We start from the raw sequence: 14,446 nt of genomic DNA, 5'->3' as shown, positions 1-14,446 counted from the left end.
TGTACTGTACAGTACATTAAGGAATAAAAAAAATGTGCCAATGTATCCATTGGTTGTGTCTTTTGTGTCCATCATGTGAAAAGGTTTGTGAGGGGGGAACCAAAAGCAACGTAACTTACAGTACCAGTTTTGAAATGTTGTTTTGAATTTATTGCACCAGTGTGTAAGACTATGTTGTAGAGTGTGTGTGTTTGTGAGGGCTTGTGTGTGATGTCTGAGGGCAAAGTTTGGTTTTTCAGCAAGAGTGAATGGTTTGGAGTGTAGAGCTTCATTTTGACCTGAAAATAGGATGTTTGGGGAATTGGGTGAGATGTTATGGATTTGTGTTTACTGTTTTGAGAATACGAGGCATAGGTATAAAAAATCCTGCTGGAAAGGGTTCAAATACGCAAAAGATGCTGGAAAACTGAAGAATTTGCAGGACCTGAAGGATTTTTCTGAAGAACATTGGGCAGTTTAACTGAAAAAAATAAAAAAATAAACAGTTGTGGATCATCCAGGTAACAACACAGAGTATTAGGAATCAAGGGTATGTAAACTTTTGAACAGGGTCATTTTTATAAATTCAGCTTTTTTTTCTTCTTTTTTTTTCTTTTTCTTTTTTTCTTGTGGACACTTCATGTAAAATATCTTATTCAGGACAGTACTAAATAAAAAAAAAACCATGCATTTATATGATCCCTCTTATTTTGTTAAAATAATTAACATTTTGCAGATTCTGAATTTCATGAAACCTGTCAAGAACTTGTCTGGATCATATTTTATCATACAACCAAAATATATTTTTTTAATATATATTTTGCATGAACAAAATTAAGCAAAAAATACAGTTTTAAAATAAATATATTATTATTATTATTGTTAATAACCATTCAAAAGTCTGTGGTCAGTTAGACTGGGGGGGGGGGGGGGGGGGGGGGGGGGGGGTTCAATTAATACTTTGATTCTGCAAGTATGTATTAAATTGATCAAAAGACTTTTAAATTGTTACTATATATATATATATATATATATATACTTCAAATTTCTATTCATCAAAGAATTCCTGAAAAAACAAAACAAACAAAAAAACAGCACAACAGTTTTCAACATTGATAATAATAAGAAATGTTACTCGAGTAGCAAATCAGCATATTAGAATGATTTCAAAAAGGATCATGTGACACTGAAAGACTGGAGCAATGGCTGCTAAAAATTCAACTTTTACATCATTGGAATAAATTACATAGAGCAGACTTTTTATATTATATATTACAGTTGTTGTTTTTTATTAAGTAAATGCAGCCTTGGTGAGCAAACATTAAAAACATTAAAAAAGCATACCAAGCCCAAACTTTTGAACAGTAGTATAGATCTCAATGGTGGAAAACAGGCTTTATTATAAAATCTAATCTGGATATGGTTTTGTAAGATTCAGCTCTGTATAACGGTTTAGCTAGTTAGCTAGAGACGTGTGGCTAGTTCTAGTCTTTGGTTTGTGACCTTGTCATCAGGTAGAGTTTTAGTCTTTGGGACAGTCAAACAATCTCATGAAACAAACATATGGTAACAACAACTAACGTGCAATACATACTCTTTCTGACCTCCAGTTTCCATCTTTAGACATGTTCAGTGTTGAAATGTACTGTATGTGCGTATATTTATATTTAGGGGTTGCACCGACTAGTCAACTACTCAGACTTCAGCTGCATTAGTTCAATAGAGTGCAACAGTCAAGTTCCACAGGTAAAAAAAATCCCATTCATTTTCTCCATAGGGAGATTTTTTTTCTTTTTCATTTAAACATTTCAAGCCAGACCTACCAATCACTCCATGGTTGTTAAGTGATGAAATATGTATCGCTGAAAGCAACACGTCAGTGTGATTCAGCTTAATTTAAAAACATAATAATAATATTAATAAAATCATGCTTGATGGTCAATTTCCCAATGAAGAACTATATTACTTACAATTCTCCTTGGATCTAACCATAAGAAAGTATGGTTACCATGGAAATGAGATCCATGGCAAAAGATCTCATTAATAACCACCCACTTCCATGAAGCATTGCGAATGACTTAATGACTACACTCAAAAAATTATTTTATACTTCAAATTTTATACTTAAAACTATTGACATATATGTAAGAATGTTCATGTATTAATCACTTTTTTACTGATGTGTGAACATCTTGGCAGTAAAAAAAATTGGCAGTCACAGACTGTAACATCATGTGCAAATTATGCACATAAAATAATGTTTCAAGTATTGTCTACCATGATAATCCTACACACACTGCGCTGAACACTTTCCAGAAGCTGTGTGAGGTGCTTGACTCTGACAGTGGAGATACTCCACACATAATCTCAGCACCATGGGATATATTCTTGTTATTGAATGTCTACACAGCAAAGACATTGCACATAACACAGTGTAGACAACTTGACTTATTAAAATAAAATTTGTTTAAAATTTAATTTAGTTAAAAATGTTAGCCAGGATAGATTTGGACTTGTTTACTGCTGATTGCATGTGGCGAGTCATTTACATAACGCACAACACGACTGACTAGTTCTGGCCAACAAGTCAATTAAAAAAAAAAGTAGTCATGCAACCCCAAGTATATAAATATACACATGTAAAGGTTAATTAGTCAAATTTATTGAAAAAGTATTATTATTTTTTTACACTCTTGGTGGAAACGGATATTTACAGAGCCCTTAAAATGACATGGTAATGGGAAACAAATATGAGATGAGAGGAAAAGTTATATTTCAATGCTTTTGCGTTCGCTCGCAAAGAACTCAAAAGTTTTGCGAGTGAACGCAAAGTTTCTTGGGGGAACGCAAAAGCTGTTCATGCTACAGCTATGTCAATGCTGCAAAAGCTATCATTTTTCACCATGTCCCTCTAGGAGCGCTGTAAATATTTGATTTCTTTCCCTTTTTTGTTTCACGTTTGGTGTGAAAGATCAGAGAGCACTAATATTCAGTCCCAACAAAACAATCGTTGTGTCATGGCATTAGTGTGGCTGTCTATTAAATCCTTCTCTTTGATGGGCCGTTTAGACTGAAGTCTAATTTCCCCTGGATTTAGGGGAGTACAGTACTTTCTTTAGGGACAGCTATCCAATTATTCTGCAGCCACAGCTTAGAGTAAATCCTGCACAAGTGTAATTATACTAATGTGAGGTTCTCACAATCAAATTCAATGCAATTAATGACTCTCCGGAGAGGACATGGTTACCAATCCCACACTTTTTTTTTAGGTCAGACAGTGGAGAAAAGTTGGCCAGGACAAGATTTCTATTCTTGGCAGAGAAGAAAGATTAAAGGACAATACAAGGACAAATCAGTAACAACCATCAACAACATATGCAGGCGAGGAATGACCCCTTACAAAAAAGTAGGAAAAACCAGAGGCAAATATAACACACTAGATGTCTTCAATCACAAACAGTATAGAGTGATATTTATTCAGCGTATACTCAGTAAAGACTCTCAATGCCACAGAAATGAGCAATAGTTTGACAGAAAAATACAAATATGTTGAGGTTTTAAAGGAGTGTATTTTTTTTATAATTATTTTATTGACAGACTGTAAGTAAATACATGCTAATGTTTTGCTCATTTTCATCTGACTGAATTAAAAACTCTTTTAATCTTTAAATATGCAATCAACATTATTTCTGTCTGGGTGAAAGTTGTTCTTGAATTGGCAGATAAGAAGTATATTTTAGTAAAAAAATCTCAAATAATGTAGCTCTCACTTTGACTGTTGTTTTAATCATATTATCCAACATACAATATGCAAACTATTCTAAAACTATATTAAGTATTAAATCAATGGCACATTTAGATTTACTGGTTAATCTCAACGTGTGTTGTTATAACTGCAATTTTAACATGACTGCTCGTCTGAAAATCAATATGATTATTCTAAACTTATTAATGGTAGTATTACTGTTGACATTCATAGTTTTTATACCAAAAGTCAGAAACATTTTTGTAGTCTGAGGAAAAAAAAATATATATAAATAACTTGACCCCGGTTTCTCCTACTGTGGCAGTACCATGGTACATTGAGTTGTTATATACTATGGTACTGTATGATTTATGTTATTATGTCCAGGTAAGACCATAACTCTTTTTGTAAGGGGCAAATGTACATTTAAAGGAATAGTTCACCCCCCCAAAAAATAAGATTCTGTCATCATTTCACCCTTACGTCATTCCAAACCTATTTGACTTTCTTTCTTCTATGGAATAATACACTGGTCGTTCTTTTCCACGCTACTATACGGTAATGAACAGGGACTGAAGCTTTCAGGTTTCAAAAAGAATGCAAAAGTACCATAAAATTATCATTCTGAAAGTGTTCTGAAATCAAACGATAGATCTGTGTGAGAAACAGACTGAAACTGAACAGATAATCTTCACCTCCAGTGAGCTGTTAACCGCTGCAACTAGACCATTGTGTCAGTGAGTTCATCTTGAGGACCGAATCAGTCCATTTCAAATGAATCATTCAGGCTGATTTTGTGAATCGAATCAACTGAAAATCAAACTCAAAAGAATGATTCTTTCATAATTTGGGCATTACTAATGCTCTCAAACTATGGTTTGACTTCAGAAGTCTTGGACTACAGCACTTTTATGATATTTTAATGGTGTTTTGCATCCTGTTTGAAGCTTGAAAGCTCCAGTCCCTGCCTATTGTAATTGCATGGGCTAGAAAACGGCATTTAATTTTCTTTTCCTATTCTGTGGAACAAAGTATGAGTGCAAGTAAATGATGACAATTTTCCTTTAAGGACATTTCTCATCAACTGAGTAATAATGAAGCACTTTTCCACAATTCCACAAACATCAAAAGACATCATATGATGCAAACATGTACTTACAAACGGCGGATGAGAGCATGCATTGACATAATGAAGCCATGCCATGGTGGAGGAAGGTTAGACAGGAAAGAAAGTGAAAGAAGAGAAAGAGAAACATGTTTAGGCTAGAGAAAACAGAGACTCATTCATCAACCCACAGTGACTGAAAGCAGAATGAGGCATGTCAGTACCCCGCCAATCCCTGAGCGGCAATTGAGACTGTCACTCAATGTGCTGAATATATTATTGACATTACAAAATGGGATTTTAAGCTAATAACCCCTTAATAGGAATAGCTAGTGGCCAATTTAAAATCTGACAATCACATTCTGTCAGACGAGGCACGACAATTATATTACCCTGTTCAAATCAGGGAAAATTTGTGCGTCAACCTCGCCGATAAACATGAGTGCCATATCAACAACTTGGCTTCGTCACATTGCGGTTGATGTGAAAATAACCATGTTTGCATCTTCTTTGCGTATTAAACACATTGTAACATGCTTTAGGAGGTGATCAGGACGCCGCATTCCCATGCACACTACTAACCTTGCAATAGCGTTGAACTAGTGGGTTCAATTATTTCTACATCAACAAAAACAAACATAAAAACATGTATCAAAAGCAAATGAAGGAGAATCCTGTGATGGAAATCTCAAAGATTAATAGTCACACAAAGAGTTGTCAAAAAGTACCGATTTTGGTACCAAGTTGGTACTGAAATTTAAAAATGTGACGATACCAGCATTTCCCTCTAGCATTTTTAGGGCTGTTGAACAGATTCTTAAACACCTCTGATTGGCCATTGTGTTCACACGCTCAACATATATGTCTCTGATTGGCCATTTTATGTCTGTGGCCATAAATGTCTGTTATTGGCTACAATGATCAACAATATATATGTTGAGCGCGTCAACACAATGGACAATCAGAGGTGTTTAAGAATCCGCTCAACAGCGCTAAAAATGCTTCAGGGAAATGCTGGTATCATCACATTTTTAAAATTTCAGTACTGACTTTTGACAACTCTAGTTGCATGGGTCAGAAACTACACTGTTAAAAAAATCTGTAGAAATTACAGTATTATTGGCAGCTACTTGCCAGTAACTTACTGTAAATTGATGTTATTTACTGGCAACAGTTTGTTCAAAGTTAAATGAACATTAAACATTAACAAGTCTTTATCTTTACAGAATAAAACTAAAATAACAGCCTCATGCAAAGCATTCTGGGAACCAAAATCTGAAGGAAAAAAACAGAAAAAGGTTGATGAAGATTTCTGGTTCCCAGAATGCTTTGCATTAGGTTGTTATTTTATAGTTTTATTCTGTAAAGACAAAGACTTGTTAATGTTTAATGTTCATTTAACTTTGAGCAAACTGTTGCCAGTAAATAACATCGATTTAAATCTACAGTAAGTTACTGGCAAACAGCTGCAAAACTACAGCAATTTTTTTACAGTGTACCAGGTGGAAATTCAAAGTGTTAACAAGAACATTATCAGCTGGAAGTTTTGCTTTCGTTTAGCTTTGTTGAACGAAAGTTTAAGCAAAAAATGAAACATAACTATCTTCCGAACCACTGTTTGTACATTAAACTAATTGAAGAATTGTGAAGAGGCTCCAAACAGTTTTAAAACTTGATTAAAACCATCAACTACCGATACTTACCGTATAGGACGATGCTTGTGTTAGCGCTCCCAAGTTTGTTGGTAGCGACGCAGGAGTAATTGCCATAGTCTGCCTCGGACACGTTGAAGAAAGTCAGCTTTGAAAGTGCTCCGTCATCCTCGATCTCAATGCCATCAAAGCCATTGAAGATCCTGGGAAACAGTCAGCAAATGGGGAGACTTGAATCAGCCCAGACTTGTTTACGCTACATCAGAGCCTCCTTTGAAGCTTGAGGTAACATTTATGACAACATCAACGTTTTCGGACGCAGATTGCGGCGGGCCTGGATACATTCAAAGGAGGCAAAACTGCAGGATTGAATTACTGGCAGCGGCACGCAGAGGGACATGCACACGCTCTCTTATGCACATTTAATTATGATACAACATTGTGACAACTTATTCTTCACTTGACATCAAAGACAGTTTGAGAGAACCAACTGAGACACATCCAGCCAAAGGCACTCAAATGTGAATTATTTTCCGTTGAAAACAGTGAATTTATGACAGCACATCTAGTCAGACATGTACAGCTACTGAAATACATTTGTCCTTCACCTCTTAGTGTCACTATCAATATTATAAATCGGACAGACATAGTGTACAGGAAATAAAATAAACTCTAGTAACTAGCTGTTACTGTACATATCAGTTGTAGTAAAAAAAAAAAACTGGGTCACAATCTCTATTAGGTTTCTTTAACTACTATGTACTTACATCAAACAATTGTTGGGTACAATGTACTTATTGTATTGAAAAAGGTGTACAAAAAAAAGGGTTAACATTATAATAATTTTATATTGTTTGTATAATTATAGATGTGACTACAGAAATTAATTTCAGATGTAATTGCATGCAGGTATTTCTTTTTATACAAGTACAATGTAAAGACTAATTTAAATGTTAGTACATGCAGTAGTAGTTCAAGACATTTAGTGGGAACGAAATTCAGTTTTGTTATTGTAACCATCTATGATTCCATAAACTTCTAGGTTACGGTTTTATCCTAAAGAAAGGAACAGATGAAGCAGAATATCCTGAAGTGATATGCCATACCTCCTGTCATCTCTGTACCACTCAAAATCTGCCTCGGGTACAGCATCTGCCTCACAAAGCAGGACACCTCTCTGACCCAGGGTCACGCCAACATCTCTGCCATCTGAAATACTGGGAGGGACTAGACACACAAAACCACAAGAAAGTTAGTGAACTTGAGATTATTTACTGACAAGTTTAACAAGAGTATTTACTGATAAGGCAATTACTTAAATAAATAAATAAAGTACATTCAGAAGTCGTAAAACAAGTTATGATCTGCATAGTCTTCACTGTGTAAATAAAAAATATATATTTTTCTTATTAAAGTTACAAAAGTGATTCAGTCAAAAGCAGAGAGAGATTTTATATATCTTTAGTTGTTGGATTAACATTAATGACAGATGGCAGCAGGTTTATTAGGCTGCTGTCATTTTAAGACTGAATGCAAGGATCCGATATAATGATAGTAATATAATGACAATATACTGATTGGGTTTCTTTCTCTACTTTTTTATGTTCACTTAAAGGAGCCATATGTAAGATTGTGGCCAAAACTGGTACTGCAATCACTTTCAAATTACTGTAGAGCGGTGTATCCCCTCCCCCTCCCCCCTGACTCGAGGTTGCCAGATAGGCTGCAGGATCCAGCACGAACGTTTGTAGCTGCAGCTGTGGTAACTAGAGCTGAGCTGGCAACCCGGATGCCGAAACACTACTGACTTCGTGATTGGTAGATAGGTGGAGGGTGGAGCTTCAGGCCAAAACACAAGATGACAACATCAACATCAGTTGAGGGCTGCAACTTCACTTTTTAAATGACAATATCCTGGCTGGACTACTGTTGTCAGTGATATAAGTATTTGAAATGAACATGATTTATTAATGTCTAGTGACATATCAGAGCCATTTTATGATTAATTGAAATACATTTCTTACATACAGCTCCTTTAAGACACAAATTAATATGATTACAAGGATACTCGCAAAGACAGGCAACTTGACACATAAGTATGTGTATAACCATTCAAGCCCAATAAGGTGGCAAAAAGAGCTCAGTTCAGTACTCACACTCTATGAGCAGCGGCTTTATGTGTGCGCGTCTCTCAGACAGCGCTCAGAAACCATCTCAGACAGCACCCGCATATGGTGAAATGAGTTGTCTTTTGCTGCTTATTGCACTTTAACGGTTTAAAATCACTTGTTTTGAAACCGCAATGCTTAAAAACACATGTAAATGAGAAGCTTTTGTGACCACGCAGCACAGCAATGTCATGTGAGCATAACCGAGATAGAGACGATGGTCCAAAATCTCTACCAGTTGACATATTTCTACTGGCTAATCGTGTCTACTGGTGTATCGCCCACTCAAGATGTTTTAGATTGCATTTCTAGACAATTCATTACAAATTATATTATCATTTTATATTTATTTAATAAAATCCTAAAAGTTTCTGTTCCTTTATAAGTTTAAATAAATCAATAAAAAAGAAAAAATAAGTATTTTGGGCATATGTTGTATGCTGCATATGTGTAGAATATGTTGGTATAAATTCATGAGACACTTACAGTTGACTGTGAGCTCAATAGTCTGTGTGTCCACTGCAATGTCGTTCGCTGCGGTGCATTCATACGCTCCTGCTCTATCTCTGCTGATGAAGGGAATCTCCAGAACCTCATTGTCTGATCCTAGGCTGTCATCTAAACAAGAAAACATTAAAATATGATGTTATGATCAGGGATGCAAACTCATCATGGGTGAAAAAAGTTACAAACATGTGAGAACCGCTTGAGAGAGAGAGAGAGAGAGAGAGAGAGAGAGAGAGAGAAAGAAAGAGAGAGAGAGAGAAATGGAACCAATACACGTTCAATTCACGTACTGTAGTTAAAGTAAATCACAAACATTGCCACCAGGGTTTGAAAGAACTTATACTTACAAGCCAATTTGGCTACTAGACTTTTCAGTCACACTGCTGCATTACATTTTTAAGTACAATCAACTTGGCTGGCTTGGTTGGTCTTTAAACATGGATCACAACTTAAATTACATTAAACTGACTTAAAAAGAATAGTTGAATCTTGTATAATTTAAAATCTTAAAAATGGCCTAACTTATTTCTAATTTATTTTGATGAGTTGAAGTAATGTTAAAACAAATGTTTATTGACTTATTGATATCATTTTTTGTACAGTGTACTGGCCATTCAGAACTTTTACTAGCCATATCCAAGTCACAGTTTATATTTAAAGTTATTTATTAAAAAATAATTTCATATTATTCAAAAATGGCAGGCACTAAAAATACATTTTAGGTGGACAAATAAATTCAAAGAAAATCAAACACCACCTGAACAAAACAAACCTGTCGTCTCAAAAAAAGGACAAATAGACAGGATAGGCCAGGGTCTGCAAAACATTGGCAGATGTGCTTCTTAGTTGCTAGGTGTTTATTTATTTTTTTACACTAATCCCAGTGGGGATTAGTTACCCCATTATTATTATGTTTCTTGGGTCTGCGTTATTCCCTTCAAAGCAAACATACCAGCACACCTTTATTTGTTGCTTAGTGACGGTTGTGTCGAAGTAAGCCAGAAATGTGCAAGTGTTGCGCAATTCGACTATATTTATTATTTACATTGACTCATGAGAGTTCAATATGTTCGCTAAATCTGCGCATATTACATAATTTATCCAGCAAATTTGACATTGTTATCCTCCACATTTTTACCCATATTTGCCGTTGTTTCATTGCCGTTGTTCATTTCAAACCCTGTGACATTATGAAACTGCACAGAACATCTTGTGTGTGTAAAAGCAATCTGTTTAATTACGATGTGGTTATGACAGTTTAGTATAGTAGAGCTCAACTAAAGTTGTATTTGTTGGCAAAATGGTAGGCTAGTTTTTTCAACTATCATCGGATGTAGACGAATCACAATAATTACCTATAATGTAGGGCTGGGTAAAAAAATATCGATTTCTCGATTTTAATCGATTCTCATTTTTACGAAACGATATCGATTCTTAAATCCCAAGAATCGATTAGTCATCCTGTTTTCAGTTGATGAATGAATGGAACATTGTTGCGTGCATCCCATCCAATAAATCGCAATAATCTTTGTGCTTTGTTACTATTGATATGAAACAAAGTCTCAGATTTCAAATTACGTCAAAAACATAATTACCGTTTTGGCGCTGTGGCGTGAGATCGCTCTGGCACAGCTCAGCTCAAGAGAAGCAGCACATGACCTTCTCTTCCGCCTTAATAATACCAGTTACAGCGCGAAATAAACATGAATGAGCATCTGAAAGTGTGTTAAAAAAGATAGAGTACAACTTATCGAAGTCCGTATCATGTCACATGGAATCGCTGAATCAGTGTTTCAACCGTGGAAAGGCGTTAGTAAACAATGTCATGTAACGTCACATTTACCTCAGAAAAAACATATCCAGTGACCATAAACTCGTTAGTCAGCTGGAAAAATTAACTCTATATAGAGGAGCATTTTGTTAAATATATGCACCATATTACATATTCATTATAATTTTTAATGTTCTTCAATATTTAATGCATGTTTGAATAAATCTGGAAAGTTTATGACAGCCACCATTTAAATTTTTATATAATTTCATATAACTTTATTATTATAAAAATAAATAAAAGTGTATTTTAAGTGTTTGTATACAAATCAGTTAATTGTTACCTTCAATATTATAGTAGGCTAATGAAGCCTATAGGCTACAACTGACTCCCATAGTTTACAATAATAGTTAAGAGATCTGTTTTCCTTGAAAAAATTTGCAATGTATTGTACCTGATATCCAAAATATTCAATATTGAATCGAATCGAATCGTAATCACAAATCACATCATATTGCATGTGTCTCATTATCACAGAATTTTTTAAGTATGGTCACATCTATACTTTTCTTGGGTACAATATGCCACACTGTAGAGCATGTTGATGCCCTTCTATGCAAATTCAAACCTCATCTTCCCTGAAATACCGATGCTCTGATTTATTTATAGTCATTTGTGTCCTATTGTGGGAGAGAAGACACTAGAGATATGAAATTTGATTCAAATATGAGTCTCTGTCTCTGTGCAGCTGCTTTGAAGTGTTCACATACACACTGGAGTCAAACTGCTAAAACACACGCCACCTTTTCATGTTCATGAAATCCAGACTGGGGAAAAAAACGTTAGTGGAAAGGGATCCTTGTGATGCAGTTCTCAACGTCAAGCAGTAATATGCAGTTGGCTTAAATAAATAAATATCGTCCCCGAATGTAGTTTCTGACAGCAAAATAACACACCGCATTCACTTAAGTATGTTCTGAAAGACAATGTCTTACACCTGGGAAAGGCTGTTAACGAGAAAGAAAGAGGCACTTCCTTTAACCTGATGAGGAGTGTCAACCGAGCGCTCTGGAGAAAGAAGCTCATTACCGTTCAACACGGTACACACCTCGTTGCACTGAAGAGCAGCTTGGAGTCTGCTCAAAAAGGGTCTTGTATAATTGTAGCCTATTGTTTAAAAGTATTTGATTTTAAATTCAAACACTCAACTACACCTTCAAAATGAGCCAATTAAACCCAAACGTTTAAATAGAGCAAGCCACAAGCGAGCACAGGTATAGTTTAATCTTCATTCTAGATGCTCATTTTGATGTTTCCCACTGGAAAGTCCACATCATTGGAGCTGCAAAGGACTGGGAAAGCTTTATGAAAAGCAAACCATCGGCTTTGATACCCGGTCCAGCAGAAAGTAAATGTGGTGCTTTGGCATCAGGTGCATTGTGGACTGTCTTCCATCAAAGGGAAGATTGACAAAATGGGACCGTTTATTTCCATCAGGGGCTCTGGGTTTCACGGCTGCCATGGAGGATTGTATCAACGCGAAGTACTTGAAGACTGACATCTCAGGCTTTTTTCTTCAACAATACACTCCTGAAGCACATTCATTATGCATTTCTTAAATAATGCAACCGCTTTTGTATATTCATGGCCTCTGATGGCATTATAAGCATCAGTCAATAGTACGCCAATGGTTTGATTTGCGATATTATCAGAAGTTAAAATCAAATGCCTCTTGAGCTGAAATGGTACAACGTCCTGGTTGTCATCAAAAATAGAACAAGCGCCAAACAACTCTATTAATGGCGAAACTAAGCCCACATAAGTTAAACAGGCTGGCCTCCACATTCACATCCTCAGATAGCTTACTCACTGAAGAATACTGCACAAAAATGAATCACCAGTTTGAAACGTCGACCAGAGTGTTTTAAGAGTGCCCAGATGACAAAAATAGAAGTAAAAAGAATACCCACAGACGATAGAGTTGGCAATCTTTATACACAGCTTCAGATGAACCTCGCACTCTCCACATACACTAAAGAGAGTGGGGTGAGAAATACAACAGGCACACTCTAGCAGAATTACAAATAAAGAGAATAAAATAATCAGGATTATCATAGTTATCATTTTGTGTAAATATGTTGTATTTTGGGGTAAAATCATACCCTATATATTGTATTGTTATATATTGTATTGACAACTCATCAATTCAATATTTACCATCTTATATTCTGCATAATTGTTTTTTTGTTTTTACTGACAAAAACTATAAAATGTTTAGGGCTGGACGATTTGATATATATATATATATATATATATATAACATTGATATAAGTGATCACCTGGATTTAGACTTGCCTATATTGTATTTTTATAAAGAGTTCACAGGCAAATTCACTTTAGTATGTATTTCCCCGGTGTTGAAATCAGGCACTTGTAAATGTCAGGAAACAGAATGTCAATATCCATGCAACCCTGGATCTTTGGTTAGTTGTAAGGAACACTATCAAGTCTAAATGTTAGTTTAAACTGATATAATTGTTTGTTTTTCGTTTTCGCAGTTTCCAATATTAAATCCAGTCATGCAGCAAGCTCTTTTGCCACTCAGTACAGCTGAGGGTGACGTCAATGCATACCCTCTGTAATGAAAGTCAAAAGGGATCCAAAACCAATACTGGAGTCTGAGAAAAAAAAAGAAGAAGAAGAAAAAAAAAAGAACATGAGACCCCCCCCCCCCCCAATTCATTTCTTGGCGAACTATCGCTTTAATACATTTGAGTAGACAGATATTCTATCAACAATGCCAAATGTCTAGTTTGCTTAGCAGAGATTTTCCCATGAAAATGTGTTATTGTTGTATCAATTGTTTCAGATAACACCGTCTTGAAATTGCAAGTAAAAACAAAGTGAACTTTGACTGGTAATGTTTCATGTCACTCAGACAGGCTCTTCCTATATAATTATTTAAAAAAAATTTTTTTTACTACAATAAACTATAAGCTGGACCAGATTTTATATTGATATTCAAAGGATGACTATACTAGATAACAGGTAAATCTAATCTCTAATCTACATAACACTGTTTTAAAATCACATTCTACAACTATTGGAATGTCCTAGACCTCTAGCTAAAGTAGCTCAGCCCAGTATGAGTGTAAAGTACTGCAGCAAAGCAGAGAGCAGGCCACCAATACTGCAGAGCTGTTGCACACACGCACACACACACACACACACACACACACACACACACACACACACACACACACACACACACACACACACACACACACACACACACACACACACACAACCCCAGAGAGAAGGAAAGCAGAGTTGGGCAAGGTGCTGAATCAATCCAGGCACAGCTGAATGTGTCATCTTACGAGGGACAGCTTCTCTGTCTGATCCCTCCAGATAGCAGGGCAGGAACGCCATTACCGCACCATCTGATTTCCTTAGCTTCTCTTCTGAATGTGAAACAAACAACCGATTTGCTTAAATCAGAGGTCAGATGATATCCCG

The 14,446-nt window shown here is 35.7% G+C and overlaps 1 protein-coding gene across 7 annotated transcripts in view; it reads right to left on the bottom strand.

Moving 5' to 3' along the window:
- ntm (neurotrimin) overlaps positions 1 to 14,446 on the bottom strand; it is a 318,803-nt gene that overhangs the window by 5,037 nt on the left and 299,320 nt on the right. For 5 of the 7 annotated variants that reach the window (XM_084103850.1, XM_084103852.1, XM_084103851.1 and 2 more), the window contains 4 exons: positions 9,136 to 9,267; positions 7,588 to 7,708; positions 6,533 to 6,684; positions 5,412 to 5,447 (listed from right to left, as the gene is read on the bottom strand). In XM_084103850.1, the coding sequence (XP_083959976.1) occupies positions 5,412 to 5,447; positions 6,533 to 6,684; positions 7,588 to 7,708; positions 9,136 to 9,267 (441 nt within the window). The remainder of the gene's footprint in view (positions 1 to 5,411; positions 5,448 to 6,532; positions 6,685 to 7,587; positions 7,709 to 9,135; positions 9,268 to 14,446) is intronic. The other 2 variants (XM_084103855.1, XM_084103854.1) reach the window with 1 other exon arrangement.

This window comes from Abramis brama, assembly GCF_963993115.1.
Source record: "Abramis brama genome assembly, chromosome: 25".
NCBI lineage: Eukaryota > Metazoa > Chordata > Actinopteri > Cypriniformes > Leuciscidae > Abramis > Abramis brama.
Note: the sequence above shows the minus strand (reverse complement) of the source record. Positions and strands in the feature narration are given on the sequence as shown.